Source organism: Microcaecilia unicolor, chromosome 10 (genome assembly GCF_901765095.1).
Source record: "Microcaecilia unicolor chromosome 10, aMicUni1.1, whole genome shotgun sequence".
Lineage (NCBI taxonomy): Eukaryota > Metazoa > Chordata > Amphibia > Gymnophiona > Siphonopidae > Microcaecilia > Microcaecilia unicolor.
This window is the reverse complement of record NC_044040.1, coordinates 186,019,665-186,042,664: the sequence shown is the minus strand read 5'-3', so window position 1 is coordinate 186,042,664 and position 23,000 is coordinate 186,019,665. Positions and strand designations below refer to the sequence as shown.

The 23,000-nt window shown below is 44.6% G+C and overlaps 1 protein-coding gene across 3 annotated transcripts in view; it reads right to left on the bottom strand.

Annotated features, from left to right (window-relative positions):
* Nucleotides 1-23,000, bottom strand: part of TIPARP (TCDD inducible poly(ADP-ribose) polymerase) — an 87,697-nt gene that overhangs the window by 10,406 nt on the left and 54,291 nt on the right. For all 3 annotated transcript variants that reach the window (XM_030216906.1, XM_030216907.1, XM_030216908.1), the window contains exon 3: nucleotides 2,844-3,012. In XM_030216906.1, coding sequence (XP_030072766.1) covers nucleotides 2,844-3,012 — 169 coding nt within the window. The remainder of the gene's footprint in view (nucleotides 1-2,843; nucleotides 3,013-23,000) is intronic.

The window sequence follows — 23,000 nt, the reverse complement described above, 5'->3', positions numbered from 1 at the left end:
TTCTAGGGACCCTTTTACTACAGGGTTGGTGTGCACCAATCCGGAGGAGCCCGGCAGTAGTTTCTACCCCCAGCACATGCCATTTCTGGCACTACAAAAATAGTTTCTATTTCTGTAGTGCCTGCGCTCACCCAGCGGTAATCGCTGCCCGGTTACCGTCAGGTTAGCGCAGGAACCCTTACCAGTGGCGGGAAGTGCTTACCCGCCCCCCCAAAAAATGGCCGTGCAGCAAGTGGTTAACTCACCACATGACCATTTCTTTGCCAAGACAACAGACAGCTTTTTACCCTCTACGGTAAAAGGGGGTCTCAGCACGCGTCAAAAACACGCGCTGATACTAGTGCAGGCCCCCTTTCACCGCAGCTTAGTAAAAGGACCCCCCAGTGCATTAGAGATCTTGCAAAACTCTTAAGGGTCCCTTTAATAAACCTGTGGTTAAGCACTAAAGTGTGATATCTGCAGCTTAAAATGACATACTGTGGGTTGCGCTGAGGCCCCCTTTTACCGCGCTGAAATTTAAAAACATTTTTTTTTGTGGAGCGGATGTGTCTGAGGGGCAGAAAGTGGACATGTCTAAGCATATCTAAACATGCCTGAAGCTTCGCGAAATTACCTCAACCTGCATTATCCTAACTGCAAAGGTATCAAATACAAGACCTACTTTGGATCTAACTTCTCATTCCTAGGCAGCCGATTATGGAATGCTCTCCCCAGATCTATCCGATCAATCTGTGACTACCTACCCTTCCGGAAAGCACTAAAAACCCATTTATTCAAGCAAGCCTATCCAAACAATCCTGACTAATCTAATGAACCATCTAACTACACATACCCCATGATAACGACACTGACCCTAACTACATCTCCCGCCTCACTCCCCTCTCCATGGCCTATTTCTACCTATTCATCTCGACCTTTTCTAATATACTTAATTCTTACCCTCTGATAATATTTTGTACTCCTTTTACTGTGTAAGCCGCATTGAACCTGCTTTGAGTGGGAAAGCGCGGGATATAAATGTAATAATGATAATAATATCGGTTAGCATGTTGGCATTGCTACGCGCTAACCAATTAGTGCAGATTTAGCATGTGAGTCCCTACCGCCTACAAAATAAGTGGCATTAGGGGCTAAAGGGAAAATAAGAAATTTGGCCATTTTACTCCTGTGGAAAAAAATTACCTTAGTGCGCAAAGGCCCACATAAGGGTGCGCCAAGGCCACTTTTTACTGCGGTTTGGTAAAAGGACGCCCAAGTAATCAGAAGATCATCAAGGACCCTAGTTACCTATTCACTGATGATGTCAATATTACTTTTGCTCAATTCCCTGTTTACAACTCGTGTGCTCTAATTCACAGTTATAGAGTTACAGCCATCATCATTTTATTATCATCAATTCTGCAGAGCACAGAATTTGTGCAGAATTCAACATTTCCATGCAGAATCCATGAAAGAATGGACTGCCCACCGCTCAGTTGACCCCCCCACCTGCTCACCCGACTCTCCGCCTGCTATCGCCCGGCCTACCTATGAACATTCCCTGGTGGTCTAGTGACCTCTTCGGGGGACAGGAAAGAACTCCACTCTTTCCTGCCCCGCTGCTACTGCTCTCTTGCTGGTGCTGCGCTTTTTCAAAATGGCTTCAAGTCGTAATTTCGTGAGACTACCATTTGAAGTCTCAGAGGCCATTTGAAAAAGCACGGCACTAGCAAGAAAGCGGCAGGACAGAGTGGGGTTCTTACTGCCCCCCCTACTTCTCCTACCTCATGTAAGTGCGGGGGTGTCTGGAGGGAGTGTCTGTAAAAAAAAAAAAAAAAAAAGGTGGGTGAGGGTGGGAGGGAGCGGCTGTAAAAAAAAAAAGGGGGGGGGGCATGCTGTGAGTGGCTGTTTTAAAAAAAGGATGCTGTGGATGGGAAGGGACTATAAAAAGGGGATGGTGTGGGAAGGAGGGAGTTCCAAAAAGTTTTTTGAAACTTTTATGCTCAGAATTTTGCAGAATTTGCAAACTTTGTGCATAGAATTTTAATTTTGGGGGGCACAGAATTCTGGCAGGAGTACATTATATATCAAAAGCAGCCTCAATCCCAAACTTATGCACTTTTCCCCTTTCATTTTCTCAAACCACAGTGCAATCAAAGCTGTCCAGTGCATCACAGTGACCATTACAGCTTCACTTTAAGGTCTTGGTCCCATCTTGTTTGTTCCTTGGGTTGTGCTGAACGTTGAAAAAAAACAAACAAAAAAGCTTAAGAGGATGAAACTGGGTAATATATGGCTTTCCTGTGGTTTATCTTAGACCAAGTTTTCCATTTTCCTTCTTGTAACTACTTGGAAGAGAGTTCTCTGATTTTAGACACATCCCAACTTGCTGAACAAATAAACAGAGAGACTGCTGTGAAACTCAGCAGTCAATAATTTGTTTAATAGGAGGGGTGATACTGAAGTTCATGGAGGTGGAGGATATAGTTACAAGGGGAACCTTTTCTGAAGCAGCCATAGGAGCAGCTCTTGTCAGTCTTTCTGTGGGTGTGATCCCATCTGCACAAACATAGAAAGTGCGTGATCTCCCCCCTCCTCCCCAAAGATGTGGGTCAATGACCTCTTATGGAGGGCTTAACCAGGTCACAACCCCAAATGCAGGTTTTGCAACTCCATTTGGGGTCATGACTCACAGCTTGGGAAGCTGTGGCTTAGAGGTTCTGTAACAGCCCAAGAAACCAGCCCAGTTACACCTCGTATACCGCACAGATAGAAGGGCCAGAAAAATAAATACAAACAAATACAGAGGGCTTCCACATGCAAAGGATAAGGCCATTAGAAAGATAACGGGAACATTTAAATACCTCGGAATACTCCCGCCAGCCAAAGTGATCCCTGCAGAAATATTTCCAGATTGTGTGGTAGTTGGAGTTGGGGCTGGTACAGGAAACAGTAGAGAGCCTCCGAATTTGGTCAAACTCAGCACTTTCATATATGCTCATAAAGTTCAAATCCACCAGAAACTCTTGTCCCCTGTAGGGAAAAAAAAGTAAGATTTTTTTTTTTTAAATTAAAGTTTTGGTCCTTTCAAAAACTGTGTGAAAAACAAAATAATAGCAATTTTTATCCACCTCCAAACCTATAGGGTTTGTTTACTAAGGTGCGTTAGCGTTTTTAACGCGCCTGTAAATTTAAGGCACATTAAACGCTAACACGCCTATACATTTCTATGGGCGCATTAGCGTTTAACACGCATACACCATTTATACGCATTAAAAACGTTAACGCGCCCATGGCGCTGCTTAGTAAACCTAGCCCTATGTGTCACAGAAGGGGGAAATCAGTTTCCAGTTAGGTGGCTATTTCTCGTGGTTTTTGGGGAACTGCTGGCAAAAGATAAAAGGAGAGGACAAAGGGAGGGGGGGGGGGGGGAAGACAGGCTCCATTTACTCCCACCCCTGCAAGAAACAGTCCCAGTCAACACATGTTTTCTTTTTTTAAAGAAATAACCCAGGTCCCCCACGAGCTGCTCTTACTAATGATGCAAAGATTAATGTACCCAGACGATGCATGTGTGCATGTGAGCTACAAAAGGCTTCAAAGCTCACCACTTTGATCTAGTAATGCAAAAGGTTCATTTTCACAAAAGAGAAGATCTAAGGGGCCCTTTTACTAAGCTGCATAGGTGCCTACGCACACACTACGAGCGTCAATTTGGAATTATCGCCCGGCTACTGCGTGGCCCGGGCGGTAATTTCATTTTTTTACGCGCATCCACTGCGTGCGCAGGAAAATAATTTTTATTTTCCGGTGTGCAGGCGGTAATCGGTATTTGAACGCACGTTGACCGTTACCGCCCGGTTAACGCGTGAGACCTTACCGCTAAGTGAATGGGTGGCAGTAAGGTCTCAGACCCAAAATGGACGTGTGCCAATTTTCATTTTGCTGCACATCCATTTCGGCACACACACACAAAAAGGCATTTTTACGGGTGAACTGAAAAATGGATGTGCGCGTCCAAAACACGCGCCTACACTAGCGCAGGCCACTTTTCAGCGCACCTTAGTAAAGGGACTCCTAGATTTCTCCAGATGAGCAAAACATCTGCTGCTAAACCATCTCTGAGCTGATGTACCTTTCAACACTACTACTACTACTATTTAACATTTCTAAAGCGCTACTAGGGTTACGCAGCGCTGTACAGTTAACAAAGGACAGTCCCTGCTCAAAGGAGCTTACAATCAACACAGATGCTTGTGCAGCAAAAACAGTTTGGCATCATATCAAAGAACTGATTTCCTTATTATGACATTTAATAACCACAGAAATATTTTTTTGTTCTTTTGCAGAATCAGCTCTTCGGTGTGCAGGACGGGGGTTTGGGGATGGATTTACAATCCATGATAAAGGGTTCCCAGCCTCCGCAGCCTTGCTGCGAAGACCAGTGGAAGGGAGAATCTATTACAGTAGTGGGAAAAAAATCCAGGTAGATGTGATTGAACTTTGCTTTACTTCTTGTAGTCCGCATCCACCCATAAGTACAGATTATAGTAAGAAATAGCAGACAGATCCTACGAATTCACAACTGATCAAGCAAGTTACAGCTTAAGAGAAATAGCAATTCTAATATAAAAACTTCTTAAAAAGAACGGTTTTCAAAGCCTTTCGAAAGATAGCAAAAGTCTGCATTTTTCGAACTTGCCCAGGAAGAGAATTCCATAGCTATGGAGCTTGAAACATAAGACTTGCCGAACACATTGTCTTACTTTTTTATCTAACAACTTGTTATGTATCTGTGTGCCCTGCACTGCCTGAAACAGGCCCTTTGTAACAACATATCTCTCAATATCAGGCCTAGCACTCAGGGGCGTAGCCAGACACCCACATTTGGGTGGGCCTGGGCCCAAGATGGGTGGGCAGAAGAACTCTGCCCTGTCCCACAAGTGATTTGGTCTCTCACTCTCTTGCCTGCATGCCATATGGTCTCTCAAACATCCCCCCCTCTCCCGTATACCTTTTAAATAGCAGATTTTCACTGGCAGCGAGCAGCAACTAATACACACTGCTCATGTTGGCCCCACAGTCTTCCCTCTGATGCAACTTCCTGTTCCCACATAGGCGGGAATACATCAGAAGGAAGGCTGTTATGCAGGAGGGACAGTTGTTGGGAGTTTTTGGCTGGTGGGGCTTGGTGATCCCTGCCAGCCACATCATAGGTATGCTGCTACTGGGTGGGCCCTGAGCCCAAAGTGGGTAGGCCCGGGCCCATCCAGGCCCACCCTTGGCTACGCCACTGCTAGCACTAGAGAATGACATTGGGATGGGGCCCTGAACGGACGGGACAAACTTTGTCCCCATGTCGTTCTCTACTTTTGAAGGCTGTTAATGAACTGGACAGTTATTTACATTCGACTGATTTCTCCCCCACTAGGGCATACAGAACGGGGTTGTATTTTGTACCCCTGGACATTTTAACAGAGTGAATTAGGGTTCCTTGGGGTAGTAGAAATCAGCTATTGTTGGGGTTGGAAGGGTAGAAGGGTGGTGGTGGTGGGGGTTGTTATAGTTGCTTATTATTATTATTGTTTTTTGTTTGTGATTTATAAGCAACAGTTGCACAGAATATTGTTCCGGGGCAGAAGGAGGGAGCTGCAGCGAACGAGAGAATTTAGCGAGCATAGCGAACTGGGAGCAGACAGGCGCGTGCTGCGGCACCCCCCCCCAGCGGCGTGCACCTGGGGCGGACCGCCCCCACCTGGTACGCCACTGGGTCAAGCTGATCTTTCATTCTGCACTGCTAATGCAAGACCTGAATAATGGTCAGACAACAGGTAGCTCTGAAACAGAACTCAGCATAAATCAGTTTTCAGAAGTCTTCAGCTCCTACAGGAAGAATTTTTTTTTTTTTTTTTAAATGGCATAGCAATTACATTATCTAGAAAATTCCTCTATGGTAAAACATTCTAGGATCCTATTAAAAAGAGCAGATGGCGATATACAGACTTTCTCTGGTTGGTTGTTTCCCATTACACGCCAAGATGTATTTTTATGGGCTCATAAAACCATAGTTTAGAGTATGTAAATGTTGCATGTGTGATTTTAAATGCTGGGTTTCTCACTCCCTTTATGCACTGTGAAACAGAAGGCAATCACTTTAAAACAAAAAAAAACAAAAAAACACCAGCATAAAGTGAAACAGACCAATCCTGGGTATGACTGCGAAATGTATTCAGCAATTCTAAACCAGTGGTTCCGAAAACTAGCCTTCAAAAATCTTCACCAGGTCTCCTTTCCTGCTAATGACAACCCTGCAAGTTAACCTGGTTATTAGATCAACTCTATGCCACAAACTAACACATCTCATGAATATTCACTGCGCATATCTTGAAAGCCAAGTCTCTTGGAGGTTCTCAAGAACCTGATTTGAGAAGTACCACTGCAAATAAGTATTTGCATGAGAAAGAGAGAAGGTGTGTGATTTCTAAGTTGACTTTGGGCAGTGCATCAAAGCCAGGCAACCAATTACTGGTGGTGTCGGGGAGGGTTCTAAAAGGATCTTTTCAGCACATATCCGGCCTGTGTACTTTCTTTACTGCATTCTGACCCAAAGTCAAACCTTCCACTCTAGAGATTTCTAAGACCCCCCCCCCCCCCCCGCACCACATACACAACAGCTATGTTAACTGAAACCAGCCTCCTGGTCAAAAAAACTTCACACTTGCTATATTTGATAATCCAAAATGAATCAACAGTATAAGCTCCGTTGTGCAGCCAGCCTTAAACTGTTGCCTATTTGTATTGCTATTTAAGAAACTTAGACAATCTCATTTTTATGTGGATCTTTGTCTCCAGTTTGGGTCAAAATATTATATTACTAGTAAAAAAGCCCCGTTTCTGATGCAAATGAAACGGGGGCTAGCAAGGTGTTCTTCAGAGTGTGCATGTGGGAGTGTGTGTCCCTGTCCTCTGCCCTCTCTCCCTCCCTCTCCCCCCTTGGAGTCCAGTCCTTCAGTGTTAAGTTTCCTGCTGTTCTGTGTTACAGAGAGAGTGAGGGCATCTCTCTCCCCTCCCCCCTCTGAGTCCTTCACTGTTACAGAGAGAGGGATTTCGTGCTGTTTTCCTTCACTCATGGGGAAACCGGATATCTCTGGCGCTTCACACTTCCGGCTGGAGGCTTCATAGAACGTTGGTCTTGCCTTTTATATATATAGATGGTCTTGCCTTTTATATATATAGATAGATGGTCTTGCCTTTTATATATATAGATGTGGAACCTGCCACAAGTAACTCGAGGATTTTATTTTCAGAAAGAGCAGTGCTGGGTGCTGTGAAAAAAATAATCTGCCAACTTGTTTCGGTATAGAACAAAATAGGGAGCGATAATGTTTGTATTTCTTTTTGTACAGGACAGGGAGAAGATGTGATAATAATTAGTGGCTGGTAGAACAGCTCCTGGCACTGCCGAGTTCAAATTCGACTCTCGCACAGTCTGTGCGATCATGAACGGGCTATTTTTAGGTCAGTTTTCAGTAGGCAATCTAATGGGAATAAAATCACTTTTACATACATTGTCGAGGAAGGAAGAGGGACGTCCCAGTCAGAACGTTCACAGAAGTGTATTTTATCAAGGAATTTGCAGAGCTTTTTGTAAAATACCTATAAGGTTGCAGGAAAAAAACATATTTGGCAGTACGTACAGTGTGGTTGTTCCTGCTGCATCTTTGCGGAGAAGCCTTTGGAACGCTCGCCCTGTTCTTCGGAAACTAGAGGTGCTGTATTTTTTTTTATTTTTTGTTACATTTGTACCCCGCGCTTTCCCACTCATGGCAGGCTCAATGCGGCTTACATGGGGCAATGGAGGGTTAAGTGACTTGCCCAGAGTCACAAGGAGCTGCCTGTGCCTGAAGTGGGAATTGAACTCAGTTCCCCAGGACCAAAGTCCACCACCCTAACCACTAGGCCACTCCTCCACTGTTGCTACTATTTGAGATTCTACATGGAATGTTGCTATTCCACTAGGAACATTCCATGTAGAAGTCGGCCCTTGCAGATCACCAATGTGGCCGCGCAGGCTTCTGCTTCTGTGAGTCTGACGTCCTGCACGTACGTGCAGGACGTCAGACTCACAGAAACAGATGCCTGCGCAGCCTTCCACATGGAATGTTGCTAGTGGAATAGCAACATTCCATGTAGAATCTCCAATAGTAGTAGCAACATTCCATGTAGAATCTTCAATAGTATCTATTTTATTTTTGTTACATTTGTACCCTGTGCTTTCCCACTCATGGCAGGCTCAATGCGGCTTACATGGGGCAATGGAGGGTTAAGTGACTTGCCCAGAGTCACAAGGAGCTGCCTGTGCCTGAAGTGGGAATTGAACTCAGTTCCTCAGTTCCCCAGGACCAAAGTCCACCACCCTAACCACTAGGCCACTCCTCCACTGTTGCTACTATTTGAGATTCTATATGGAATGTTGCTAGTGGAATAGCAACATTCCATGTAGAATCTCCAATAGTAGTAGTAACATTCCATGTAGAATCTTCAATAGTATCTATTTTATTTTTGTTACATTTGTATCCTGCGCTTTTCCCTCTCATGGCAGTCTCAATGCGGCTTACATGGGGCAATGGAGGGTAAAGTGACTTGCCCACACTACAACTTCTTTTTGTCCTCTTTGGATTGGACTATATTGCTATAGATAGAGGATTGGACTCCTGACACTGGCAGTAGCGCTGAAACGCGGTCTGTGTCGGGTTATGCCTCTAGAGCATCATATTTGTGTTCTACTTGGAATAAACGGATGGACTATTAAGAAGTTTCCTTGGTTTTTTTTCCTCACTTTTTTTGCTTCACACTGCGAACAAAACATTTTACAAAAATACATGATGAAAAGAAGGATGGCATCACATAGGTCTTGGGATGTGTAAGTAGTGACGCTTACACAAGTGGCTTGGTTTGTAACCTATGCATCTAAGTGTCGCCACTTAAACACATAAGTGACGGATTTCACAAAAAGTGGCCATTCAAAGTTTTAGCTTTTTGAGGTGTTTTAAACACCAGAGAGGTAAACACATCCCCCCCCCTCTCACTCTTCCACATTCTAAGTCCAAATGACTAGTGAGCTGACACTTACGTGTGACTTGGAGCAGGTGTAAATGCCCTGTGAGCAACTTTTTACATCATGCAGCTGTTACAAAATAGAAACTAAACGCATATTTTTCAGGCCTACCTATACCACACCCCCCGCGCAATGAATATGTATCGGATAGACCTGCATAGAATACAGGTAGCATATGCAAATTTATCTCATGCATATTCATTGTGGATATCCTGAAAAATCTGACAGGTTAGATGTGTTGTGAGGACTGGGTTGAGAACTCCTGGCCTAGGGGTAGGTAGCTCCAATTCTCAAGTGTTAGGAATTGGCCTGCTTTACAGGAGAGCCAATCTGGACTCAATCACATATATGCAAATCTGTTTGAACACTAGACTTCCCTGTTTCTCTCCAAGACCAGGAATGCCTACATCTGGTTTAACCTAAAGTCAGATGGAAAAATCCACAGGGTCATATTTTTAAGAAAAATCAAAGAAAAAAAAAAGTAATCTCATGTAATGTGATACACATTTCTACTGATCATATACGATCTACTCCAGAGGTGTACACTAAACTTGTTTTTGTTTTTCATTTTTTTTAATTTTAAAATCCTTTTTATTGATGGTAATTGCAAAACACAACACTTACATCATGGCAAAGCATCAAAAACGTATTCCAATAAACAATCAAGGTCAAGAGGTTCAACACCATCGTAACATTTTCCCCCCTGATTTACTCCACTCCCATCCCCTTCCTTCCCCCTCTGTTCGACATTTAACAATATAACATTTCTTGTTTAAGTCATCTTAATTTTACAGCACTCAGCCTCTGGGATATCCTCCAAGTCTGGCAGTGACTCCAACTGACTTCAGCGCCCACTTGGGGCCTGTTCTCTTATGGCCCCCAGTAAGTGATCAACATCTCAAACAAATATGAGCCACTGTTCATTAATCCCAGTTTTCCAAGTGCACATCCGGGTCACTGTCAATAACAATCCCTCATAAATATTTCCAAACATCAACCTCCCAGATCTCTTTGGCTAAAAAAAAAAAGTGCGAGGCGACTAAAGAGAGGCCAACAGACACTATCAACTAATGGATCTCGAACCATACCCTACACTGCTAAACCCTCTCCCTTCAAACCACCCTAGCCCCCTTCCCCCCCTCTCCCTCCTGTGTTTCCATGGTGTACCGATCAACAATTCAGAACTCTACTGCGCGCTACTGGGGTCAATGGAGAGGGCAAGAGCAAGTGAGGATAACTCCTGTCCTCAGAGACCCATAGATGAGCTAATGGATGGGGTGGCCTAGAAAGATTTTTTTTTTTTTAATTTAGGGCCCTGTTTACTAAGCAGCGCTAAGGGCACACTAGTGTTTTTAGAATGCTCTAAACATTGGCATGCGCTAAATGCTAAAGACACCTATAGGAATATATGGGTGTCTCTAGCGTTTAGCGCACGCTAATTTTAGGTGTGCGCTAAAAATGCTAGCGCATCTAACAGGGCCCTTAGGCAGCAGATGATTCCATTTCCCCCCCCCCCCCCCCACCACACACACACACAGGGACTGGGGCTGGCTCCTACATTGTGGGCTTTAAATGCAGCCACTAGGTGTCACCCTTATTGAACACCACAAACCCTCTTCCTGTGGAATGGAAAATGCTACTTTCACAGCATCCTAACCCCCCTGTTTACTAAGCCGCACAGCAATGCCGACACAACCCATTCAAAATGAATGGGCTGTGTCGGCATTAACGCACCGGCAGCTGTTAGCATGGCTTAGTAAACAGGGGGGGGGGAGGTAAGTCCCAACCAACCAACCCAGGGTGCTCAAGACCCAACCAGGTACATCGTGGGAACCCTCTGCGTGACAGTACACCGCACTGCCAGTAAGCTGACCCAAAACAGGACTTTTACCCAGCTGGAAAGCACTCAGCTGATGTGTAAAAATAGCAAACTCCTACAGCTGTAGAAAATAAACAATCTCGTGTTCAGATATTAGAAACATTTTCTTTAAAATAACTCATGTGAATACCCTGGAAAGACAAGATTATTTTCAGAGATTTATTTGAACAAATTCTACAACAGCACAGTTGGGTTGTACGCAGCGGCGTAGCTAGGTGGGGTACATGGGGAGCGACTGCTTCCCCAAATGGATTTTGAATGTAATGGCACCTATGCAGACTGGCACCTATTCAACAGAAGGTCTGCTCACCCTGACATCAAAACCTGGTTACGCTTCCGGCTTGTACGGTTTCTTCACTGTATTCTTAAGCCTGTGATTAATGAGTCCCTTAACAAAACAATATTTAATTTTACATGCTTTACTAATGCCAAGATTATTCCAGGAATTCTGGCAAAAATAACTGTGCACGTTAATAAGCAGACCTATTCTTCTAGGTAAGCTGTTTGATCATATGCCTGCTTCCACCTACTGGAAACTTTAAGTCGAACCTTATACAGGTTTTTGTTTTTTTTTAAATCATTTTTATTAACAGTTCTCAATCCAAAGAACACAAACCAAAACTGCATGACAGTATACTGAGAGAACAATTTTAATTTAAACTCCCCCCTCCGTAACCCACCACCCCTACCTCCCACCTCCCCAAGGACTGTGCGCTGCACGCTTACCGTGCAGGTTGCATGTGAGACCTTACTGCTAGGTCGATGGGTGGCGGTAAGGTCTCAGGCTGAAAATGGACACGTGCTGGTTTCAATTTTAACGCACATCCATTTTCCGGCCCCTTAGACGCGGTAAAAAAATGGCCCAGCACACGCCCAAAAGACATGCTCGCATTTCTGCAAGCCACTTTTTACCACAGCTTAGTAAAAGGACCCCAAAGTGACTGGACAATTACTCATAAAACTGGTTGAACATTTCTGAGCACGCTGATCTAAAAAAACAAAAACAAACAAAAAAAAAAACCCACCAGAATTTGAGTGAAACAATGATCTAGTTCTTAAAACACGAGAGAGAACAATTTTTTCACACAACCTGGATTTTCTAGATCTAGCCACGAAACAATCTGGGGTATTCAGGTTTCTTCTGCCTCTTAAATAGCAAGAGGACAATCGGTAACCTTGTTCCCTTAATGTCCGTCTAATGCGTCAACTGCTCCCTTCTGTGATGCCTACTAGTGGATTGCAGGTCAAAAAATGTTCTAGTTTCTTGTTATACACAGGACTTTGTTTCATTCAGGTTTTTTTAAATTTCCTGGTTTTCGTTTTATAGGCAGTGTTGTCATTAGGGCTGTAAAGAATATTCATATTTGATCCGGTTCGGCCACGAATAGTGCCTCAAATACATTATTTGTATTCAGCCGAATAGCGATGTAAATTCGAGTACGAATAATCCAGGGCTCTACAGTGCTAAATCCTACTGAAATAAACCAGGGGTGTAGTCGGACCTCAAGATGGGAGGGGGCCAGAGCCCAAGCTGGGGGGACGGACACATTTTGGTCACCACCCCCCCTCTGCCTCGCTGCCCCCCCCCCCCCCCCGCCGCGCACTGCTACCGCTGTAACATCTTGGCTGGTAGGGGTCCCCAGCCCCCGCCAGCTGAAGCACCGCCACCACAAATACCTTTGCCGGCGGGGGTCCCCAACCCACACTGGCTGAAGACGTCATCCAGTGCTGGTTTCTGGCGCCGCTGCATTGCCTGCCCCGCTCTCTTGTCCCCTCATGTCGGGCACACTCCTTTTAGTGAAATTGAGCTCAGTTTCACTAAAAGGAGTGTGCCGGACGTGAGGGGATGAGAGAGCAGGGCAGGCAATGCGGCAGTGCCACCCCAGACCAGCGCTGGATGAAGTCTTCAGCTGCCGGGAGTTGGGGACCCCCCGCCAGCCAACCAGAGGCCCAGAGCAAATTTGGGGGTGGGGGCCAGGCTCCCATGGCCCCACCCAGCAACGTCACTGAAATAAACACTTGATCTTCAATTTTACATTGCTTCTTTTATTATTTATTAGGTTAAAGCTCGATGCCCATTATTTGTATTTGGTCGAACAGTAAAATATGCTATTCGGTTCAGCTGTCGTCATATACCCCCAAATTCTGTATGGGTCACCCAAAGTTAGGTGCTCAATTCTGGGCACAGATTGCAGGCATGTGTGTAAAGTAACTGGCTAAATTGGTGATAATCAATAATTGGCCCTAATTACTGGTTACACGCGTATCTGCTCTTCGACACTATTCTATAACCTGTGCGCCTAATTCATCTTGCGCTCAACTCCAAAGGGGGAAAGGCCAAAGGAGGGTTGGAGTTATAAAATACTGGCAGTAGTTAGGTGCGAACTAGAAATCCAGGAAGTAGGGGTGAACCAAAGAATCTTCGCAGCCTGAGGTCGATAAAAACAACTTTATTCAGCACCTCACAAGTATATGACCCGGATCATACACTTGTGAGGTACTGAATAAAGTTGTTTTTATCGACCTCAGGCTGCGAAGATTCTTTGGTCCACCTCTACTTCCTGGATTTCTTGTTTGGACTATACATAGGGTGTTTTTACCTTTACCTTTGGGTTTTGGTTGGAGTAGTTAGGTGTGAGTATTTGCACCAGCCTTTGGCAGGCGTAAATGCTTGGGTCTAAAAGGCAAGAAAATGACTTAAGCTAGTATTCTATAAAAACAGATCCAGGAGGAGCTGCCTTCATAGAGTTCGCACTTAGTGCACGTCATCCTGGCACCTAACTTTGGGTGCTCCATACCCTCCCATAATGTGCACTATTCACAACACAGGAAATAAACGTTCCCACCAGTCCAGCGAACACCGATATCAGTATTTGTGTCGGGAAGTTATTTAAGACTTTATGCTGATTACAAACAATTTAAGAAATTGCTGAAAACTTTTGATTTTGTAAAAGCTTTTATTGATGGATAGGATTGAGTTTATTTTTTTTGGCAGACTCCCATGCTTTCCTCTGTTTCGTTTTATATTGAATGAGATTTATGATGTTATGCGATTGTTTTGTTTTTTTTTCTCCTTGATAATATGACTGTTTCCTACTGTAACCCACTTTGATTTTAAAGAGGGATATACATTTTTGAAAATAAATCATCAATCAAGTTTTCATACCTGTTCTTAATTTTTGAAGCACTACTCTTTAGATTAACCCCTGACACAGGTGCAGTGACGCTGAAACACGGACCGTGTTGGGTCTTTCAATAAAATATATTTGTCTGCTCTGGCCTTGAAAGCCCTTTGTGCTGTTCTTTTTGTTGCATTGCGCTATTGATATCCCCCACTGTCATTTCAAACAATTGCACATCTCTAATGTTTACTCTCCTGGGTTGCTTTTAATATGCACTTCTGCCTCCACAATTGACCGTTCATAGAAGCTGGCTTACTGGTATGATCTCAAGATATGGATTAGAGACATGAGCGAGTGGATATGATGCCTGTTTGCCATTCTCCCCACCACGTGAGCATCTAGAACTCAAAGATACAGCATCTGAGAACTTGTTAGAAATTATAATACACACTCCAGAAAGCAGGGTCAGAGAAAGAAACACTCATGATTTACTCAATTCTGTGAAATTCTAGACAGAAGACTAGTTTCTGAATACACTCTGTAAATGCTAAGTTCAAACAAGAAAAGGAACTCATTTGCTATACTATAAATACATAAAAACTACAGTGTGCAAATATATATATATATATATATATATATCTCAAACATATAAACGGCGAGTGACCGAACTCACTCGCAAATGCGCAGTAAAGACCCTCTCTGTCCCCGCCCCCGCGTCAATATGTGATGACGGGGGCGGGACAGAGAGGATCTCTACTGCGCAAGGGGAGGGACGAAACTGCCGTCGCCACTGCTTCCCCCCCCCCCCCCCCCAGGTCGCCGCCGCCACCCACCCTCCACCCGGGCCGGGCTCTCGCTCCGCTATAGAAACAGCGTCAACGCAGCACACAGCTCAGCTGAGCTGCCGTCGGCCTTCCTTCCCTGCTTGTGTCCCGCCCTCGGGACACAGGCAGAGAAAAAGACGGCAGCTCATCTGAGCTGTGTGCTGTGTTCCCGCGCTGTTTCAATAGCAAAGTGAGGGCCCGGCCCAGGTGGAGGGGTGGCAGTGACTTCGGGGGGGGGGGGGGGGGCCTTAGCGGTGACCTCAGAGGGGCAGCGGCGAGCTTGGCGGCGGTGGGGCCTTGCAGCGACGAGGAGAAGGGGCCTTTCAAACCCCTCCCCCCGTCCTATACGAACCCGTTTTTACTGGCTCAACGGCTAATATATATATATATATGCATCCTCTCTCTCGCTTTCACCTTGATATTTTGTATCATTAATGAGGGACAAGAAGTATTTTGGAAATGAGCTCAGCAGACAGTGCGCCAAACAAGGGTGCTGCTGCGGCAAACCCCTACGCCAGCTCGGAGCTGGTGTTAGGCTTTGCAGAACATTGGGGAAGAATGTGGAACCCTGTCCAGCATGCAGTCCCCTCATCTCCCCCTCCCCCCCCCCCCGACAGAGGGCTGGGCAGGGAAGGGCACCGCCATTTTGGAGGCAGTGCTGGAAGGAGGAGGGAGTTCCGTCTTCAAGATACAGGGGGGGGGGGGGGCACAATCCTCCTGCAGAAATACCTCCATGATCGAAGCTAATAGCGTACGTAAATTTGAATACTATTAGCTTCGATCAACATGGCGTTATTTCCCCGCGCTGTTCCGGTGCTACTTTTACAGCGCTGTTTAGAACGGAAAGGAGAAATCATCATCAGGGCCTAGTTCAGGTGAACTGTGCTTCACCTGTTGGCAGGGCCTTACACCTTATCTCCGATAGACTTTGCACTCAAGTGCAGATAGCACTGGGCCAAGCGGAATTTGAAACTGGTTTTGTAACTGACAAACATGACAAAGTGGCCCGTACAGGAAGAAGGTGAGTGTAGAAGAAAAGCAATTGTGATTTGTGTTTATCTTCTTGTTTTCCTTCCGACGACAGATCAGACACCACATCCTGCTTCAGGTCCTGTCCTGCTTTTCTGCCAAAATGAAGAGACAGAACTATTGCCCTGGCCACAAACCAGCTGGGAAGGAAAGGATATAATTAACGTAATACTTCAATGCGCTCTACCTCTCTTCTAGGACGCTGCTCAAATGGATCTCCCAATGATTAATTTAATGTATTTATGGCATTTGTACCCCATGTTTTGGAAGTGGTCCTCGGAGGATTAAAAAAAAAATTAACATAAAAATACAATATATAACAGAAGCTAGACAATGCCACAGGGTTGCAATCAACCACAACAAAAAAAGCCCCAATTAAATAATGACACTAATTTATTATAAGAGCAGTATTCCTTAAAAGGGTGTAAAAGCAAACAACCAAAAGAGCAGCTAAGGAAGTTTTAGTGGCTGCAAATGATCTTTGTTGGGCAACCATTAACGTTGAGCTTCTGAGACCACATATAAGCCTTCTTTAGATGGATCACCAAACTATAAACAGAACAAAACATCTCTTATTTCACTGCTAAATTTGCAAACTAGTACTCAGTAGAACCAGGGAAAATGTACTACTATTAATCATAACTTTTGCATATAAATATATAGAGAGGAGTGCCCTCAGAGATTTTTACACCCACTTAGTAGTTCATCATAACCACTGAAGGGTGATATAGCTCTTCATTCACTGGGTCACTCTCTCTTTCGCGTGATAGTGCGATAACTCAGGTCATTACTTCAACCAACAATGGCCAGCTTAATATAAAAATTGCAAAATGCAAAATGGATAAATAATGAAAAAATAATGAAAAGTAACTTATGAGTCCTGCGTCTTAACGACCTGACGCCCAGGGCAGTCCTTGACAAGAATTCTTTGTGAACACAACTAAGGAGCCCTGGACGTCAGGTTATTAAGATGCGGGGTTCATAAGATAAGTTACTTTTCATTATTTATTTATCCATTTTGCATTTTACAATTTTTATATTAAGCTGGCCATTGTTGGTTAAAGTAATGACCTGAGTTATCGTTAAAAGCACATTATAACACGTGACTAGCACAGTTTGCACTATCATACGAAAGAACGAGTGACCCAATGAATGAAGTGCTATATCACCCGTCAGTGGTTATGATGAACTACTAAGTGGGTGTAAAAATCTCTGAGGGCACTCCTCGCTATATATTTATATGCAAAAGTTACGATTAATAGTAGTACATTTTTCCTGGTTCTACTGAGTACTTCTTTAGATGGATGTCATCTGAGGAAGGGGCTTATCTGGTCCCAGAAATGCATGCACCACATCTGCTTACAGTACCTCTTTGAGCAATCACACCCTACTAAGACTTAGTTTTTTTACAAATCTGGCTCCACTCGTGGAAGTTGGCACCACAGATTTGTACCAGCAAATTCTCTACTTCCAGTCTAACTCATTCAGTGGTGTTCTACAGAGCTTCATATACTCATGAGGCATCCTCAGAAGCTGAGAATGCACCATCTCCCCCAGGAACTGGGATAATCTCTGTACAGAGGGAGACTGCAAAGAGACAGGGAAAGGAGAGTCACCAATGGCACAGAATTTCCCTGGGCTGAAGAGCCTCTGCATCCAGATGTCCCAAGACACAATGGTGCTCATTTTCAAAGGACACAGACTTACAAAGTTACAATGAGGCATATTTTCAAAGCACTTAGCCTCCCAAAGTTCCATAGAAACCTATGGAACTTAGCCTCCCAAAGTGCTTTGAAAATATGCCTCTTAGCCTCCCAAAGTTCCATAGAAACCTATGGAACTTAGCCTCCCAAAGTGCTTTGAAAATATGCTTCATAGTAACCAATTCAATGGGGATACCCTGAAATCCCCAACTGGCTCGGTGTATCCCAAGGACTGGGTTGAAAACCTCTGATCTAGAACCATTGACACTAACTCAGATTTAGGGGGGGAAGTTATCAACATGGGATACCATTAAGCCAGGTTGTTTTACCACAAGCTGGGCTATTTTAGCACAAGGTATCATTTCAAGCAATAAAACCCTGGGATAAAAAAACTTGTATGAACAGTAGCTCATGTTGATATTCCCCCCTTAGATCCATATTTCCTCCCAAGTACCCTAGCTGGGGCATTACTATACTGCATATTTTGCTTTGTTGTAACAAATGAAACAGAATGGGATGACTGAAACAAAGAACAAATAAGAATCCATCAGACTTAAGCAGCAATGTAACGCCGATTTTTAACAAAAGGTTCCAGAGGAGATCCGGGAAATTATAGACTGGTGAGTCTGACGTCGGTACCGGGCAAAATGGTAGAGACTATTATTAAGAACAAAATTACAGTGCATATTCAAAAGCATGGATTAATGAGATTTAGTGAAGGGAAATCTTGCCTCACCAATGTACTACATTTCTTGAAGGGGTGAACAAACATGTGGATAAAGGTAAACCGGTTGATGTTGTGTATCTGAATTTTCAGAAGGCATTTGACAAAGTACCTCATGAAAGACTACAGAAGAAATTGGAGAGTCATAGGATAGGAAGTAGTGTTCTATTGTGGATTAAAAACTGGTTAAACGATAGAAAACAGAGTAGGGTTACATGTTCAGTATTCTCAATGGAGAAGGGTAGTTAGTGGGGCTCTCCAGGGGTCTGTGCTGGGACAGCTGCTTTTTAACATATTGTAACTAGTGAGGCAATTAAATTTGCTGATGACACAAAGTTATTCAAAGTCGTTAAATCGCGGGTGGATTGTGAAAAATTACAAGAGGACCTTACGAGACTGGGAGACTAGGCGTCTAAATGGCAGATAACGTTTAATGTGAGCAAGTGCAAAGTGATGCATGTGGGAAAGAGGAACTCGAATTATAGCTACGTCATGCAAGGTTCCACATTAGGAGTCAAAGACCAAGAAAGGGATCTAGGTGTCGTCGTTGATGATATGTTGAAACCTTCTGCTCAGTGTGTTGCTGCAGCTAAGAAAGCAAATAGAATGTTAGGTATTATTAGGAAAGGAATGGAAAATAAAAATGAGGATGTTATATTGCCTTTGTCTCGCTCCATGGTGCGACCGCACCTCGAATATTGTGTTTAATTCTGGTCACCGCATCTCAAAAAAGATATAGTGGAATTAGAAAAGGTGCAGAGAAGGTTGACGAAAATAATAAAGGGGATGGGACGACTTCCCTATGAGGAAAGGCTAAAGCGGCTAGGGCTCTTCAGCTTGGAGAAAAGGCAGCTGAGGGGAGATATGATAGAGGTCTATAAAATAATGAGTGGAGTTCAACCGGTAGATGTGAAGCATCTGTTTACGCTTTCCAAAAATACTAGGACTAGGGGGCATGCGATGAAGCTACAATGTAGTAAATTTAAAACGAATCGGAGAAAATCTCTTTCTTCACTCAATGTGTAATTAAACTCTGGAATTCGTTGCTAGAGAATGTGGTAAAGGCAGTTAGCTTAGCGGAGTTTAAAAAAGGTTTGGCCAGCTTCCTAAAGGAAAACTCCATAGACCATTATTAAATGGATGTCAGAACTCTCAAGGCTAAACCTGGATTCGTAAGCCCTTGGACCACTGCCGAGGAGCAGCAGTGGCAGGCAAAAACCCCCAAACCAGCACTGGGCTAAGCACACCAGCAAGGCAGGGACTGCAGATGCAGATAAGCAAGCCGGAACACACGGACTGGAACTAGGCTTCACCTACACTTGACTGCCGTTCCCCAGAGGTTGAGCCCCTGGGTGCAGGCAGCCGGCAGGACTTAGAGGAAAGCTGGTACTGGAGCAAGCAGGCTGGAACACCAAGAAACTCAAACTAGAAAAGATTCTTAAACAAGCCTGGCCAAAACAGGGTTCAGGATAGGAATCAGGATTTCCAAACAGGCTTGGCTAGAAGGAAACTGAAAGCAAGCAGGGCAGACACAAACAGGAGGAAAACTGAAGCTGAAGACAACCAGTCACAAACAGAGGAAGAACGGATACTATACAGGGTAAAGGACTTTAAGACAAGCTTGACTAACCAGGGTAGGGCAGAAGCCCAAGATGAACAGGGAACCAACAAGACAGACTAGACAGGACACAAAGCTAGGCTACACAGACAAGAACTAGGGCAATGACTGAAAGCTGTCAAGCAGCCACTAAGAAAGACATACATACAAGCAATAAAGCTAGACTGAGAGCAGAACTTAGCAGACAAACAAACAGAGAACACAAAGGCTAAAGTACACACAGGCACCAAGATCTAAACACAGAACAGGACAAGGCTAAAGTACACACAGGCACCAAGATCTAAACACAGAACAAGACAAGAGTGCAACTGCACACCGGTTACCTCGCAACCCTTGGCAATGCAAAGGCCCTGCTGAAAGGGCCAGGTGCCTAATAAAGGCAATCAGCAGCTGAGGCTCAGCTGCAGGAATCTCAAAGGCAGCTAAGGGTGAGGCTAGCTGCCAAACTTCCAACCAAGTCTGGAGGGCTAGAATATCTGGACCGGACTGCAATGAAAGTCTGGAATGTGTAAGGAGAAAGCAAGACAGTCTATGGCAGCCACCAGTACTGGCCACCAGAGGGCGAGGTGAGTACAGCCAAGGAAAGTAGTCACCATCTTGACAATGGACTTGAGGAAAATTCACTATTTCTGGGATAAGCAGTATAAAATGTTTTGTACTTTTTTTGGATCTTGCCAGGTATTTGTGACCTGGATTGGCCACGTTGATTGAATAATGTAAGAAATTAAGTAACTATTTATTTATAACTTCATTTACTTTTTCAGCAGTGGCGCCATTATCCCAGGGCTCCTATAGGAGGCCGATCCTGTGGAAGCAGCCTGACAAGTTAAAAAAAAGTTAAACCCCTGAAGACACGGCAATGTGAAACGCATCGATTGCGTAGGGTTTGACGTGTTAAGGTGCTGTTCATCAGTGTATATTAGCATAAACCCAAGAAGGTGATCTGAACTGGAGAATGCCATACTTTACTGAACCCCACGGGAATACCAAGGGAGAAGTATGATACAGCACAATTTAGTGCTTGGAGGAATATATCTGGCAATTTATAAAGAACTACAGGGACATTGGGCTCCGAGAGACTTTGCAATAAATCTGAAGGAAATACATCAAGTTTGAAGACATAGCAGCACCTTTAAAGGGAGAGTGTTGCCACAGAATAATAAACTTCAAATATAGGACTGTAATGGCCAACTGGAAAATATAAATTGCGAGAAAATTCTATGTAAGACAGAAAACTGGAATTTGTGTGTCATATACAGACTCCAAGGGTACAGTGGATGAAATAGAGAGGAGAGAATGAATGAAAAAAGTGAAGACTAGGAGTGAGTGAAAGGAATGCATGAGAACTATAAAACTGATGTAGAAGTGGATTTTATTTGCATTGTGATATAAATAAAAAAAGTAATTGAAGTTATCTCTCTATATAAAACGCACCTTCAACGTTCTACTGAAGCCTCCACAAGTCCCAACGTTCTAACTGCATGGTGGTGAAACCACAATTTGCCCATGAGCGGTTGCCCTGCCCTCGCGTCAAATATGATGACGTCGAGGGCGGAGCAAATACACTCAACAAATCGCATCGCCCACAAAAACGTCACGTCAAACACAACGCCAATGCGAAAGAACAGAACAGGGAGGACTAACATCGGCCCGCCCCCGCGTCACAATGGAGCACTGACACTAGGGAGAAAGCGAAGAAGCAAGCCAGCCTGAACGTCAGAATGAGGGAGGCAGCGAACAAACCTGAACGTAAGAGGTAGGGACGGAGGCAGGCAGCGTGAACGACGGAGGGAGGGAGGGAGGCAGGCAGCAGGAACGTGACAGAGGGAGGTTAGGGAGCCGGCTTGAACGTGGCAGAGGGAGCGAGGGAGCAAACGCGAAAGACCTGCAGCACAGGGAGGACTAACATTGGCCCACCCCCGCGTCACAACAGAGCACTGACACTAGGGAGAAAGCGAAGAAGCAAGCCAGCCTGAACGTGAGAATGAGGGAGGCTGCGAGCAAGCCTGAACGTGAGAAGTAGGGACGGAGGCGGGCAGCGTGCATGACGGAGGGAGGGAGGCAGGCAGCTTGAATGTGACAGAGGGAGGCAGGGAGCCAGCTTGAACGCGGCAGAGGGAGGGAGGGAGCCACCTTGAACATGACAAAAGACGAAGGGAGGGCGGGCCACGAGCCAGAAAGGCTGAGGGAGGGGGGCCCACGACCCAGAAGCTGGTAGAGGGGGGAGGGAAGACAGGGGGGAGGTGGAAAGAGGGTGAGAGACAGAGAGGGAGCCCTGCCACACATTCTCACACACACAGCCTCACTCTCTCACACACACACTCACACATTCACTCTGTCTCTCATACAGTCACTGTCACACACAGTCTCTCAAAACATACACACTACGATGACAACCTTGCTAGCGCCCGTTTCATTGGTCTCAGAAACGGGCCTTCTTTACTAGTAAATAAATAGTTACTTAATTTCTTACATGTATATTCATTAGGTATATCCTGCAAACCAGAGCCCTTTGCAGCCTGAGGACAGGAAGTGAATCCTACTGTCCTAGCAGACTACGCTGTGACAAAGAGCGGAAGTGAAACATATGAACCAAGTAAGTTTTTTGTTTCTCTTTTGACCAATCAGCTCTTTTTTTTTTCTTGTTTTTGTAAGCGGAATTCTCTCATGAAATATATTTAGTTATTGTATTCTGCTCAAGGGTGGAGCAGCAATTCCTCCTTGATGTGGTTGTACTTGATTATACAGATCTTGTGAAGATTTTTTTTTTCTTTTTGCTGTGATTTTTATAAAGTACATAAGTAATGCCATACCGGGAAAAGATCAAATGTCCATCGAGCCCAGCATCCTGTCCCCAACAGCGGCCAATCCAGGTCAAGGGCACCTGGAAATCTACCCAAACGTACAAACATTTTATACAAGTTATTCCCGAAATTGTGGATTTTTCCCAAGTCCATTTAGTAGCGGTCTATGGACTTGTCCTTTAGGAAACCGTCCAACCCCT